Source organism: Limanda limanda, chromosome 6 (genome assembly GCF_963576545.1).
Source record: "Limanda limanda chromosome 6, fLimLim1.1, whole genome shotgun sequence".
NCBI lineage: Eukaryota > Metazoa > Chordata > Actinopteri > Pleuronectiformes > Pleuronectidae > Limanda > Limanda limanda.
This window is the reverse complement of record NC_083641.1, coordinates 1,248,291-1,263,076: the sequence shown is the minus strand read 5'-3', so window position 1 is coordinate 1,263,076 and position 14,786 is coordinate 1,248,291. Positions and strand designations below refer to the sequence as shown.

Below are 14,786 nucleotides of genomic sequence, written 5' to 3'. Positions count from 1 at the left end.
CTCGGCTGATTCACAGCGCCACCTCGGGACAAATCGAGAATTGAAGGTTGAAAACTAAACGAAAACGTAAAAACAAACGTTCGCTTCGTGTTGATCGGTCGATGAATTACGTTATAATAAGGAATTGTGTGCTTCGTGTTGATATCATGTGTTCATACATCATGTTTTACTGAACATGTGATGTTCCGAATGTGTAGGTCAGCAACATCTGTATTTAAGCAACATCTGTATTTAAGCAACATCTGTATTTAAGCAACATCTGTGTTTATGCAACAGCTGTAGCGCGCAGACCAGACACACAGTATCAGTCAAATGTTGGTTTCATACAGTGTGTTCACATTATGAGATATATTACGGCCTCTGATATTATAACTGACCACGTGACAGTAGCTGCAGCTTGTGTTTCAGACGAAGTGAAAGTGAAAGTGTATCTTCACAGATCTGCAGCTACAACAAGGGGATCTGTACTGGTGGACGATGATGGATTCACTCTTACATATACTTTGTTACTTGTCTCTATGTTCAGGTAAGTTACTGACTCAAGCTTTGTTTAAGTCTGTGGTGTGTGCGTGTAGGTGTGTGTGAGTGTGTGTGTGTGTGTGTTATAAAATATTACACATTCTACTGTAATACACTGTAATACGGCAATGAGGTATAACTGCACTTTCTATGTACTGTATTGTACTACAACACATTATATTACACACATTATATTACACTATACTTTTCTGTACAACGTTGTACTGTAATATACTACAGTATACTACACCCTGCTTTACATTCCATATTACTTTTTTAATAATATGATATAGTGTACAGCGGTGTGCTGCACTAGTAAACTACATTATCCTGTCTAAAGCATACCACAGTATATGCCACTATTATATTATAGTATACTACACTTCTTTGTATACCATACTACACTGTGTTTTAATTTATTATTATATAAAACTTTATACTGTAATATAATGAATGCAGTATACCACACCGTACTTGTACGTTATTATGAAACAGTAAAAAAAAGAAATTGTAAGCTGACTGCACTGAATTGTTTTGTGTCTCTCAGGAGTTCTGTGCCTGCATCAGATGACATGGCTTCCCTGTCAGTTCACTGATGAAAAGGTGTTTTTGAATGAAGATGGTCACACTGAGACTCAGCTCAAACACAGAGAGGTCATGCTGCAGTTTGGCCAAAAAGGAGATGATGCAGTCAACCCACCTGCCGTCACTTTCCTGGTCACAGGTAAGAGCTGTAGCCTTTTACCCAACATCAACAACACTGAGGGTTGTTCTGTTCTCTTGTATTCTACTGTATTCTGTTCTGTTGTAGGATCTAAGTTGGACCTGCGGGATTATGTGGAGGGGGTGGAGGCAGAGCTGTTGGACTGTGAGCTGCGTAGGTACAGTACAGAGGGAATCCATGTCCACTGGCCTGCCCAGGAAGCCAAGGAGTACAACCGTTGGTTCAGCTGCACCCTCAAACACAGCAAGGGCCTGTTCACCGTCACTAGCTTCCTCAGACACCCATCTGACCAACCCCCCCCTGGACAGCAGGACTACCGCAACTGGCCTGTCATTGAGGAGGGGGAGATACTGACAACAATGGGTAACATTCACTGTCTTTAATAATTAAACATAACACAGTTTGACTAAATAATGTCCCTGTCTCATTTGCCTCTGTCTCATTTTCGTAGTTGCCCTGGTCATGAAAACACAATCTCCATCAGTCAAAGCCGCCCTGAGCTCCCAACAAAAGCTTCACTGCCAGTTTGCTCTGGACCACAGGCGACCAGATGTCACTGTGGAGTGGAACTGGCAACATCGTGGCGAAAGAAGCACACTCTTCAGCCATCCCCCCCGCTTGGGGCATAATCAGGGGACTGGGGTTGAGTTGAAGAGCCTTGCCAAGGGAGATGCTACCTATAACCTCCCCTTCACCAAGATGAGCAGTGAAGGGAGGTACATTTGTTCAGTGTCAGTGAATCCACTGTTTACCAGTCTGGATATAAATCTGTTTGTCGAAGGTAAGACAGTCACACAAAGGTTATGGATCAGGGCATGATGTATGAAATGCTATCTTTGGTTGACATATAAAAAAGCTTTTGAATGTATAGGACTGAGGACTTCACACATGTCATTTAATGTTCAAAATATGGAACAACTTTCGGTATAATGTGTGAAGGCATCAAAGGTGACGTGTTCTCTTTTGATAGATGTCTAGAGAGCTTTATAAGAGTGTTACGAAAATAAACCTTCAATAATAGACGAGTTAGATTTTTAATGATCGCGTTAATGTGAATCTCAGGAATAAAAGGTTTTGAATGCTTAAAAGAATGAGTCAACGGTGTAGGTAATAGAGCGGAACAGCATTCATTTTCCTCCTTTGACGTATCAGAAGTTCATATTCAGGAATAAAACTGAATCTGAACAGCCGGTATTGAGAATAAATAATTCTCCATAAAATATCATTGATCCAGAAAAAAATGAATTCATTCACCCTGCAAATTTCCCTCACGACTTTGTCTTGTACATTAAGGGCTGCAACTGGTCTACTTTTTATTATCACTGAATATATGTGAATTAAGATTGACTGATTCATCTTCAAGTCTACTAAAGTCAGAATACAGTGTAGCATGCCTGTAGTAACTCATACATTTTTTCAGGCCAACTATTCAAAAGAAACGTTCTATTCAGTTTACAAATATAAAATAGAAACTAAAAAACATCCGTTTCTAATATTTAAGAAGTTGAAACTAGCATGGTTGGCATTCTTGTTTGAGAAATTCTCAATAATATCACTTGAATACTAAAAAGAGGATAATAAAAGTTACTCTTGCTGAAAACTTCATTGTCTCGTCAGAGTCTCCCCGTGTCACTGTCAACGTCGGACCCATCCTCCAACTGAAGGAGGGCGAGGAACAGAGGGTTTTCTGTGATGCAGAGAATTACTTCCCTCTGGATGTGGATATTGTTTGGTATGAGATAGACCCGGCAGCGGCAGGCCAGAGGGTTGGCGCTCCTCTGCCCAGGGTACTCCCGAACATTTTGCTGACAAGCCACAAACACAACCAAGATAAGACCTTTTCTCTGTCGGCGTTCTTCTACCTCCAGGGTTCACGCAGGAACTCTGGGAGACAGTTTACATGCAGCGTCTCCCACCAGTCCTTGCGGATGCCCATCAAAAAGAGCTTCATCCTGCATGTTGAAGGTGAGGGTAGAGAACCCACCCAGCAGCGATTGAGCTGTAGTGCCATGAATTTTCACACAGTGGCAGCAGAGGGACTCAGTTGAGGCCTGACATCTTTCTTTTGTGTTTTCTCCTCTCAGAGCCAAGCAGCTGGTTTTCTGACCACAATATTGGCGTCTTCATGTTGGTACTGGTGCTCCTCCTGTGTGGGATGCTTCTTTTCCTGCACTCAGGTGGGTGTGGAGATCTTCACATAAACAGGCTGATAAAAGGATCATAATGAGGAATATACAAAATTTATTTAAAATACACTCATTTGGGGGAAAAGTAACAGAGGTACTTAGTTATTCAGTGGCATCACCTCATGAGCACTGCAGGTAAATAAACAATCAAGGATAAAGCACAGAGAATCAAAGTCTTCTGCATTTGAGGGACAGTTACATGACAACAGATGAGAACTACTGCTGTAGCAAACACTGAGACATGTGAAGTGTTCATTTCTAAAGGAATAATTATCACCTTATTCTCTCCACAGCAAGAAGACAATCAGTACAGGTAAGATAATGTGAAAGCAAACATAAACATCACCATCAATAAAAAATATGTTTGTAATCACATGTCTCCCTGTGTGTGTGTGTGTGTGTGTGTGTTTGCCTTGGTGTGTTTGTGTGTCTGTGTCTGTGTTTGTGTGTGTGTCTGAGCAGAAAAAACCATACTGAGACCCTCACTGGCCTGAACACGCATCACAAGCAGAACCAGTGAAGATGGAGTGACTGTCCCTCCTCCTTCATTCATTTTTATTTGTGAATGTCCTAGGCTTTATGTGAGAGTGAGGAAGTTTTGTCCAGTCATCACTTCTTCAAAGGCTTGGTTGAGGGTTAAGACTGGGTTTTAGGGTTAGGTTTGGAATTAGGTTTAGGTTAAGGGGCTAGGGAATGCATTTTGTAAATGAGTGTCCTCACTAAGAGAGAAGTACAAACGTGTGTGTGTGTAGTTGATGAGGTTTGGGTTTCTGTGAAACGCAAAGTTGCTCTGATTTTTTTATGCTTAAAAATGTAATCCTTGTGGGCGGCAGGAGCAGTCCACGACACTGGTGACAATGTACAGTATAAGTAGTAGTTCCATGGAGCTGTGTTTTGCAAGTGGCTCTTGTTTGTATCATGTACGTGCACAATGATGCACATGCACACATGCAAGCACCTAGGCTATGGAACATGTTCCTGCTGTGGTTTTTCAATACTCCACTAAAAGCAGTTAATTAAATCCCTTCCAGCCAACAAACATGGACATAAGCAACACTCAGTTTCAAAGGTTTTTCAAAAATCGGCTTTGTGAATGTTATATAAGGACGTCAATAAACTCAACATGTTGCTTTGATCTCAGGGATACATACATTGTGAAATATTGAATCAAACTAGAACATTATTACACAGAGTAAATTCAATGATATTATTTTCCTGGAGTGAACCTTAAATGTCAGAGAACATGCTAATTTATTGTTGAATGATCTTCAACCTAGAAATACATTACACATTGCAGACATTGTAAAAATGATGCTAGATTTATATTGAAATTGTACAAATTACTCATAAATTTGAAAATTGTATTATCATGTGGTTTGTGATTTATTTGTGCTGTACACATTGGTTTATGTGTTAGAATAAAGTTTTCTTGGAGTAAGTCACCTGTTTGAAATGTCTTTTCCTGTTGCTTACATTTCTCCCCCGAGCCCGACCATTTACAATTTGCTAAGTGAAAATTTGGACTCAAGTAAAAACCCTTCACTTACTTCCCACTCACAAACTTAATCAAGGCACATATAAGCTGTCTTTGGACATGACAATACTGCAGCTGATGCTCAGAAACAGAGGAAAGTGCACAATCTCTGAGATCTGACCTGAAATAACTGTATGTTTCTGATGCAGTATGAATATCTCAGGGTATTTTAAACCTCACGATGCAGATGCCAAACACTTAAATTCTTCTTCTGCTGTCCTCAGGGGTAAACACAACATGAGTATGGCTATTGCTGCCATTGATTTCACTCTTCTAAAAAGCTTTACTTGCAACTTCAGATGAATCAACTGCAGGATTCTTATTTTTCTTTTCATACTTTTGATTCATTCTTCCGCTACTAGATTTGACAAATTAAAACTCTAGAAAATAAAATCCTAAACCGTGGCAGAATATCATAATTGATGAAGTCTAAATTCTTGTCTGGCTATTCCTCTGTGAGAACCTGACAGCTTCTTTTAAACACGTTCATACTGAACGAGTTTCACTGGGAATCACTTGGTACAGTTATCTTATTTAAATTTGAGCTGCAGAGCAATTTTTGGTGTGATCCTTGGAGCTTTGATAAATATAAGGTCTAAAACTAAAACCAAAATTGAGCAAATGCTTTGTCTAATTATCTTCTTGTCACTGTCTCTATATCCACACACACACACATAAAATAAAAGCCTCTTGTAAAACTGCTAGCAGAACTTTGGCAGCCATTGGCTGGCGTGCTGCATACTCTTTGTGGCTCTGTCATTAGAAACACACACTTACCCCTTCCAAACTACACTGACCTTCACTTCTTGTATATGTCAGCCATCAGCTTTGAAGCTGCCTGATGAAGAGGAACTCAAACCTGTTCACAGCGAGCGGAGCTGGTCAGTGAGGTCTGAGTCCATTTACAGGGATAAACAGAGTTCTGCTCAGACTGATTCCAGATGTGTGATTGTGTGTGTGCTACCAAAAACCCTGTGGCCTGAGGGGTAACTGTGTGTGTGTGTGTGTGTGTGTGTGTGTGTGTGTGTGTGTGTGTGTGTGTGTGTGTGTGTGTGTGTGTGTGTGTGTGTGTGTGTGTGTGTGTATGTGTGTGTGTGTCCGTGTGTGTGGCCCATATTTAACATATTATAAGTTATCCTTCAAAATTCCGATGATGTTTTCCTACACTTGACATCTATTGCACTTCTGTCCGTCCTGGGAGAGGGATCCCTCACATGTGGCTCTCTCTGAGGTTTCTATATATTTTTAACTGTTAAAAGGGTTTTTAGTAGTTTTTCCTTACTCTTGCTGAAGGTTAAGGACAGAGGATGTAACACCATGTTAAAGCCCTTTGAGACGAATTGTGATTTGTGAATATGGGCTATACAAATAAAATTTGATTGATTGATTGATTTGATCAAAAATGTTCAGAGAAGACTAACAGAGTAGGGCAGCACTGAACCTGTCTCTAAGGTGCAAAGGGCAAGAAATATTTAGTGATTTAGAGAGCCAGAGAGAGAGTCAGGTGAAAAACTGAAAACTAATTGAAGTTATAGACAAAACATTCAACATATTCTGAATAATTGCTGTGACCAAGAAGAAGAGAAAGATTTAAAAAAAGGCAGCAATAAAAATTCACAGACACTGACACAAGCTAGCTAACACCATTAACGGAGCTGGTTTCCTGAAAACATACAATAAGCAAGGTTGAATATTGGTGGTATAATGACCATGAATAACTAAAAAAGGTGGTTTGATGATAGATGAAGTACAATGTAAAGGCCAAAGGGCTGGATGATAGTAAAGAAAAAGATGACGAAATACTTTTTTCTTAGTGTATTGTACAAAATTACAACAAAACTAGAATAACTCTCAGCCGACGGACACAAGACCCAAGGCCCAACAGTCCTCCTTTGAAGCCACATTTAAATTCACTAGATCCAGATTTTCATTTGGATAAGCACCAAATTACATACATTCATAAATATCAGTCCCCTAAATATTTCTGATCCGAGAAATATCCCGTGAGAAACATGTAAGAATGTCATAAAAAGCCCTAGCTGGTAAAAAACTTATGGATCCACCCCCTGATTTGGATCCACACCACAATGTAAAAATATATTCCCTGACCCATACTGCATGCCTTTACCAAGTTAAGTCATAATCCGTCCAGTAGTATTTGTGTAATCCTTCAAACTAAGTAACGAAGAAGTAAACGTATAAGGGTAAAACCATAACTCCTTTAATGGAGGTAGTTAAGAGCACTAGTTGGTCTTATCCCTTTTAACTTTTTAAAAAGTGAGGACATTTAGTTTAAGGTAAGGGATAAGATTAGGGTTAGACATTTATTTGTGATAGAGTGAGGGAGTTTTAATTTGTCTCCATGACTCTCATTGCCCTATCTGTCAACTGGGCAGTTGAAATGAAAAGCCAAAGGTAAAACAATATAGTCGTCACACCACTGTCAGTAGGTCTGCGTCCCCCATATGACCTACATATCAAATCATATATCCAACTCTTAGGCTCAGTCTCTCAGGTTGGATCCAGAGTGAGTTGTCCACGTTTGTGGTTTCAGTTTATCAGATTTGAGTCAAACTTGTATTCCTGTATTAGAAGTGCAGCTAAAGGTTCAACTTTTAGGCGAGAGATATCCGACTTGAAGTTTAATCTTGTAGAGGATGAGATCAAGATTAACCTTCTGACCTCAATGTGCTAGATCGAGACAGTTAGGTTCAGGTTTCTAGGTGAAGTGGTTTAGGACGATTGATTTAGGGCAGGGTTAGGCATTTTGTTATGATTGTTAAGGTGAGAGTAGGGTCTAGGGAATGCATCATGCTGATGAGTGTCCTTACTAACATAGAAGTTCAAAAAATGATGTGTGTGCACATGTGTGTATCTGTGTTTGTGTATCTCTCAAGAGCCTGTGAACAGACCGCAGGCCACACACTTAACTGCTGCACACATAATGAAAGTCCATGTCGAGCAAGTGGAAAATTCACTGTCTTGTCTTGTGTGTGTGTGTGTGTGTGTGTGTGTGTGTGTGTGTGTGTGTGTGTGTGTGTGTGTGTGTGTGTGTGTGTGTGTGTGTGTGCATCAGTCATTCTGGGGCTTTGACTCTCCTCTCTTCACCCTCATCTCTCTTGTCCTTGTTCTCTTAACCACAGAAACGTCTTTTTCATTATTTCCTTACGGTTCATTCACCCTTCTCTCTTCAGCTCAGAGTTAGGGGCACAGCACTCCTGTGATCTTTCAATAATAAACAGCTCGAATGACGGTCCATCCGTCTGACTCTCCTCTCCTGAGCTGTTGTGACAAATCAGGAATAACACTCGACTGATTTCCAACACAAAGGGTGTTTGGAAAAGCAAAGCAGCTAATTTCCATCAGCGCACTCGCTGACAGACCTCGACTCGCTCACTTTATGCAGCAGCTTGGAGGACATGAGCTCATGCATGCAGTTCCTGGCCCGGCTGACGACATGCTTCTGCCAGCAGCTATGGACGCTCTAGGCTTTAATGTTGAAACATCACTCTTACATAAGCGAGCTAAGAGAGAGAGTGAAATGTGATTTATACAGTGCAGCAAACCAACTTTTAGGTCAGATCGTAAAAAGGAGGTTGTGTCATTGCTTAGCTATGCAACCAGCATCATGATCATGTTCAGAGAAAATAACCTCATCAGTTCACAGGGACATTTCTTGATTGTCTCTCTGGGAAACTGTTTCCAAAAACAGATTGCGTGTGTGTTTGTGTAGTGCTACCAGACACACAAAGCAATTAGGTGTAAGTCGCGTGGTTCAGCTAAGAATTGGTGACTACCATTCAGAGGAGACTGAGTATTTTTAACTTCTATTACTCCTTCTGTTTGTGTTCACATGGAAACTAGGGGGGGGGGGGGGAGTAAAACTGGTAGTGGCCTTCAGAGATAGAAGTGTGGATGACACAGCACGCACGCAGGCACACACACACGCACACGCATAGTGTAAACACTGTCAGTGGCTTCAGAGTGTGTGAGATGTGGGGGAAAGTAATAAGACAGATAATGAAGAGGATCCATGGCCACCACAATCTTCTTTGTAAAGTGTTGTTTGCCCATGTCAACACAGTATTACATTGGTCCTTATATTAGTCATGAACATTTGAAAACTTTGAGCCACAAACTGGCTTCACGTAGCTCTCACACTCTCACACTTCAGATCTTTCTGAAGTCAAGTGTCAAGTGGAAATGAATCATATTTCCATGCACCTATGTTTATGTGTGTTATATATATATTCACTGATTTATCAGGCCCCTATCACATGACAGTTCAAGTTCTGTTCCCTTGTGCCACTGAACATGTGCAAACAGTTAATGTGTTCTGTGGAATAGAGCTTTGTCCCTTGAGATTAAAGTTTTGACAGAGGGTTACAGTCATCTGCATTTAGAAAACATCATTAGCCAAGGGATTGTTGGAAAATGAGGGCTAAATCAATACTACTCTGTTTATTTTGAAAACCAAATTTTCCACCTAAAACAATCTCTGTCCACACTGGCGTTTTGGCTCCATATCAGTTTTAATCCATGTCCATACTAAAACACCTGAAAACAAATAACATGTGACCACGCAGTTGGTTGTTAGTTGCTACACAGCTGTTAAGGAATACAACAACAAAAACAGGGTCTGCAACTCTTGGCGTGGATTATCCATGTAGCGTTCTACAATGTTTGCCGAGGTGATTTTATGTTGGATGTTTAAAGCTGCTATTGCCGTGTTTTAATATATATACTGTATATATATATATAACAAACCTCTTTTGGTGATGAATCCGGAAAGAATCTTGATCAGGAGTTTTTTGTGCAGGCATCAGCCGATCAAATCAGTTTAATGCAAAAACAGATCATGTCTGACACCAAACAACAGAATGAGTCTGGAGAGAGGAGCAGAGGCAGCTGGTGAACCTGGGGTGTGTTCATCTGATTGTGGATTTTATTACCTCTGCCAAGAAGGTTATGTTTTCAATCAAATTAGCAGGATTACGCAAAAATAAATTCAATCCATGGCAGTTGCGGGGTAGTTTTGGAGGTTTCTTTGAGTTGTGTGAAGGTTTCCATTGCTGCCAGCTTTTCCAGCTCAATGTCTCCAAATCATGTCTGTTTCCTGTGAAACTATATCTCAGATCAAAAAGGCTTCTTTTCTTCTCATCTACATGTGTGTGAGAATTATTGAGCTCTGACATAAAGATTTTTTCCGAGACTTGTATGGATACTCCAGTTAATCCAACACTTATTGCAATCATCAGAGCTGCCTTGTCAGCAGGAAGACTGATGTCCAGAAAAAGACGAGGTTGAAAGATGGTCACCTCTTTTTCAAAAAGGATCTCTTCACATGTTATACGCTATAATTTAAAAGTAGTCGTCCAACTATTACTTAAGTTGAGTCTGTCCCTTATTTCATGCTTAGGTGGTATTTAGGATGGATCCATATTGAGAGATGATCTAAATAACTCAATGGTCAGAGGTTCAGAAGGGAAAAAAAGACTGGCGGTGCACGTTCCAACCACACCGTAAACCCAGTGCAGGATTCAGAGCAGGATAAGTCTCAGTTTGAATTTGTAATGGGGAGCCCAGATGTGTGTGTGTGTGTGTGTGTGTGTGTGTGTGTGTGTGTGTGTGTGTGTGTGTGTGTGTGTGTGTGTGTGATAACTGCCTGTCACTGATCACTGATAGACTTTGCAAGTAAGCTTCCAATGATCTGCTCAACTGGTTATGATGCTTATTATAGATTCAAACACAAATAGAGATTATTAGACACTAATATGTGTTTCACTATATTTTATATATTTGTATATTTTCACTTCTCAGACATGTTCACAACAACACAGAAATATCTGTGGCGTTCAGGTGAGGGGTGTTACAGCAGACAGGCAGGATGTACCTTATTAATACCGCTGCAGTGAGCATGTGTGTTTGTTTACAGCACTTCGACACCGGCATTGCCCATTAACACAAGAAATTCTATACACGTCTTTGATTGTGTCTTCTACATATATGGCACCACTTTCTCATCCTCAGATATTTGTATTCCTTCTGTTTTTTATTTCTAACATGCTAATGTCACATGTTACAAATGTCTTCAGCACTGGCTTGCGGTGAAACCTGCAGAGGATCTCCTGCTGTGTCCTCACATCATCTCCTTCAGACTTTCTGCCGGAGGCTGCCCACAAAATGTCTATGGCTTACAGTCAGACATTTGCATTGACACATACAGTCTGCATTTGAAGTCACAGCAGCACAACCAGGCTGTCCTATTTCGAATGCTATGAGCTTGACAAATGTGTCCCTCCATCCCTGAAAAACAGGGCTCCAAAGATTGAATCCTACCGGGCCTGAACTATCACAAGATTCATTGACCTTTACTGACAAACGGTCTTTTTTTTTTTTTTTACAACTTTATTTATCATTTTTCCATATTGAAAACATTTACATCATTAGTTATGCATTTCTTACAAAAGTTGCGCACCCGCCCCCCTCCCCCCACCCCAACCAGGTGGCATCCCCACAAATAAATCCACAAAAACACTCACGTATCACACTGACAGACAGAACACCAAAAGAAGAAAGCAAATATAGACAAATACAAAAAAAAGACAGGCCAAAGGAAAAAAAAAATAATAATAATAATAATAAATAAATAAATTTAAAAAAAAGACTCAAACCAATCTATGTTGATCATTATGTTCATAACACCAACATCCAGGACCTTTAACATAAGAAAAAAGTCCCAACAGTCAGAATATAAGCATTGAGAAGACTAGGAAGGCAATCAGAGAAGGAAAGAGGGAAAGATAAATACATATTAAATAAGAACAAGGATTCAGGCAAAAGGCAAGCTCTTGATATGTGTCATGAACTGTGACCAGGTTCTGTCGTATTTAACCTCCGACCCGTGTACTGTATATCTAATTTTTTCCAGAGCCAATCCCAACATCACCTCTCTAATCCAATGAACATAGGCAGGAGGATTCTTCCCCTTCCAATTCAGCAGAATCAGACGTCGGGCATGCAATGATGCAAAGGCAATTGCATTTTTATGGAGACGGGACAGCTTTAGCTCCGCCCTTACTACACCAAAGATAGCTATCAAAGGGTCAGGCTGCAGTGTTTTGCCAGATATTGCTGAGAGTGATTGGAAGACTAAGGACCAGAAGCCATACAAAGATGGACATGACCAAAACATGTGTCCTAAAGAAACAGGAGAATATTGACATCTAGGACAGTTTGGTGTAACATTAGGGTATAATTTAGACAGTCTATCGTTAGAATAATGCAACCTGTGGACAACCTTAAATTGAATCAAGCCATGTCTGATACAGAAAGATGATGTGTGTATACGCTGTATGGTATTTTTCTTCTGGTATTACTTCTCCAACCTCTCCCTCCCATGCTGCCTTAATTTTGTCCCACAAATGAGGGCAGCCATCCAGAATTAAAGCATATATTTTTGATATTGCTCCTTTATTGAGTGGATTAACATTAAGAACTGAATACAGTAAGTCTTTAGAGGGTGGGGATGGGTACCCTGGGAACAATTTAGAGGCAAAACTTCGAACCTGAAGATATCTGAAGTAATGAGACTTTGGTAAATTATGATCTTCACATAAAAATTTAAATTATGCAAAGCCATCATCGGTAAAGAGATCTTGAAAGTAGACCAAGCCCCTTCTGTGCCAAACTGCAAATGCCTGATCCATTTGAGATGGTGCAAAAAGAAAATTAAACATTATTGGGGAGAAGCTACATATATTTGTCAAATTAAAATGTTTTCTGAACTGACGCCAGATCTTAATTGAATTTTAGACCACCAAATTTGAGTTCAAATCAGGCGCTTTGATATTTAGTGTGAGGGGGGCAGTTGGGATCGAAATCGGGGAAACTGGGAGTGTTGCACTCAGCTCCATATCAGTCCAGACTGGACCCTCCTTATCTGCGAACATGGTGATCCAATATGTCAGCTTGACAATATTAGCTGCTCAATAGTAGAATAAAAAATTAGGTAAACCCAAGCCACCGTCAGATTTAACTCTCTCCAGGCTTGCCTTCTTTATACGTGCAGGTTTTTTATTCCATATGAACACAGAAATAAAGCGATCCAGTCGAGCAAAATAGGATTTTGGGAGAAAAATGGGAATCATTTGGAATAAATAAAGAAACCTGGGCATTACAGTCATCTTCACTACATTTATCCGCCCTGCCAATGAGAGTGGAAGATTCGACCACCTATCCAAATCAGTTTTAGTACGGTCTAAAATCGACCTGTAATTATACTGAAAAATAGCTTTAATTGAACCTGCTATTTCTATTCCCAGATAGGTAAATTTGTCATTTTCAATTTTAAAAGGCATATTTTCATAAGTGATCTGTTTTGCCAGATTATTCAGTGGAAATAATAAAGATTTTGACAAATTAACTTTATACCCTGATATGCTACTGAACTTTTGCAACCAGTGGAGAAGGTAGGGCATGCTCTCAGTTGGATCTGATATTTGCAAAAGCAGATCATCAGCATAAAGCAAAGTTTTATGGTTTGTTTCACCCCTGGATATACTTTTTATCCTGTCATCTGATCTAATAGCAATCGCCAGTGGTTCAATTGCAATGTCAAACAGAAAAGAAGACAGACAGCAACCCTGTCTTGTACCTCTATAGAGTGAAAAATATTCCGAAATCAGGCCATTTGTCCTGACTGCCGCCATGGGTGTTGAATATAGGACTTTGATCCACTTACAAAAAGTGGGCCCCATTCCAAATTTTTCTAGAGCTGCGAAAAGATAGGTCCATTCAATTCTATCAAACGCCTTTTCAGCGTCAAGGCTTAGAATAACTTCAGGTTGTACTGTTGAATGGGGGGAAAATAACACATTAAATAATCTTCTCACATTAAAAAATGATTGCCGCCCAGGAATGAAGCCTGTTTGGTCCTCATTAATAATGGTAGGAATAACAGGGTCTAATCGTTGTGCAAGGGTTTTAGTTAAAATTTTATAGTCACAGCACAGAAGACTTATTGGCCTATATGAGCTACACTGTACAGGATCCTTATCTTTTTTTAGTAAAACTGAAATTGTGGCCTGGGTAAGCGTTTGCGACAATCTTCCATTGGCCAAAGATTCGTCATAGACTTATTTAAGGATAGGTGCGAGTTTTGAAGAAAATTCCTTGTAAAACTCTGTGGGGAATCCATCCGGACCTGGCGCCCTTCCTGCTTGAGATAATCTGATGGCACTCGCTATTTCCTCAAGCGACAATGGCTGCTCTAGAGATGACTGATCATCTGGAGAAAGCCTTGGGGTATCCAGAGAATCAAGAAACGAGTAAATCTCAGATGAGCTACTATCTACCTCTGACTGATATAGAGTAGAATAATATTGCTTAAACTGGTCATTAATGACTCTGGGACTGCGAGATATCGAGTCAGCGCCTGTATTAATTCCTGGGATCATTTGTTCAGTTGACTGCTGTTTAAGTTGAAGTGCAAGGAGTCTCCCCGCTTTATCTCCATGCTCATAATATACCTGTCTGGATTTAAAAATATTTTTCACGGCTTTCCATGTCATAAGCTTATTGAATTCAGTTTGCAACAGTAATTTCTCCTTAAAAAGATCTGGTGTGGGCGAAAGAGCATAACGCCTATCAATATCTGCAATTTTGTCAGCAAGTTCTTTAAGTTGTTTGGAACGCTCCTTATTCCTATGTGCCACATAAGAGATAACTCGGCCCCTAATGTAGGCTTTCATAGACTCCCACAAAATTCCCCTTGAAACATCCTGAGTATCATTAATTTCCAAAAAGAAGTCAATCTGATTGT

At 40.0% G+C, this 14,786-nt stretch overlaps 1 protein-coding gene across 1 annotated transcript; it reads left to right on the top strand.

The window, feature by feature from the left end:
* Positions 1-381: 381 nt before the first annotated feature.
* Positions 382-4,871, top strand: dhrs13b.2 (dehydrogenase/reductase (SDR family) member 13b.2). Its single transcript, XM_061072764.1, has 8 exons — positions 382-526; positions 1,067-1,243; positions 1,331-1,606; positions 1,695-2,024; positions 2,861-3,208; positions 3,328-3,420; positions 3,723-3,742; positions 3,892-4,871. Exons 1-8 carry the CDS (start codon positions 478-480, stop codon positions 3,904-3,906), a joined length of 1,308 nt encoding a protein of 435 aa, XP_060928747.1. The 5' UTR covers positions 382-477; the 3' UTR covers positions 3,907-4,871.
* The last annotated feature ends 9,915 nt before the right edge of the window (positions 4,872-14,786 follow it).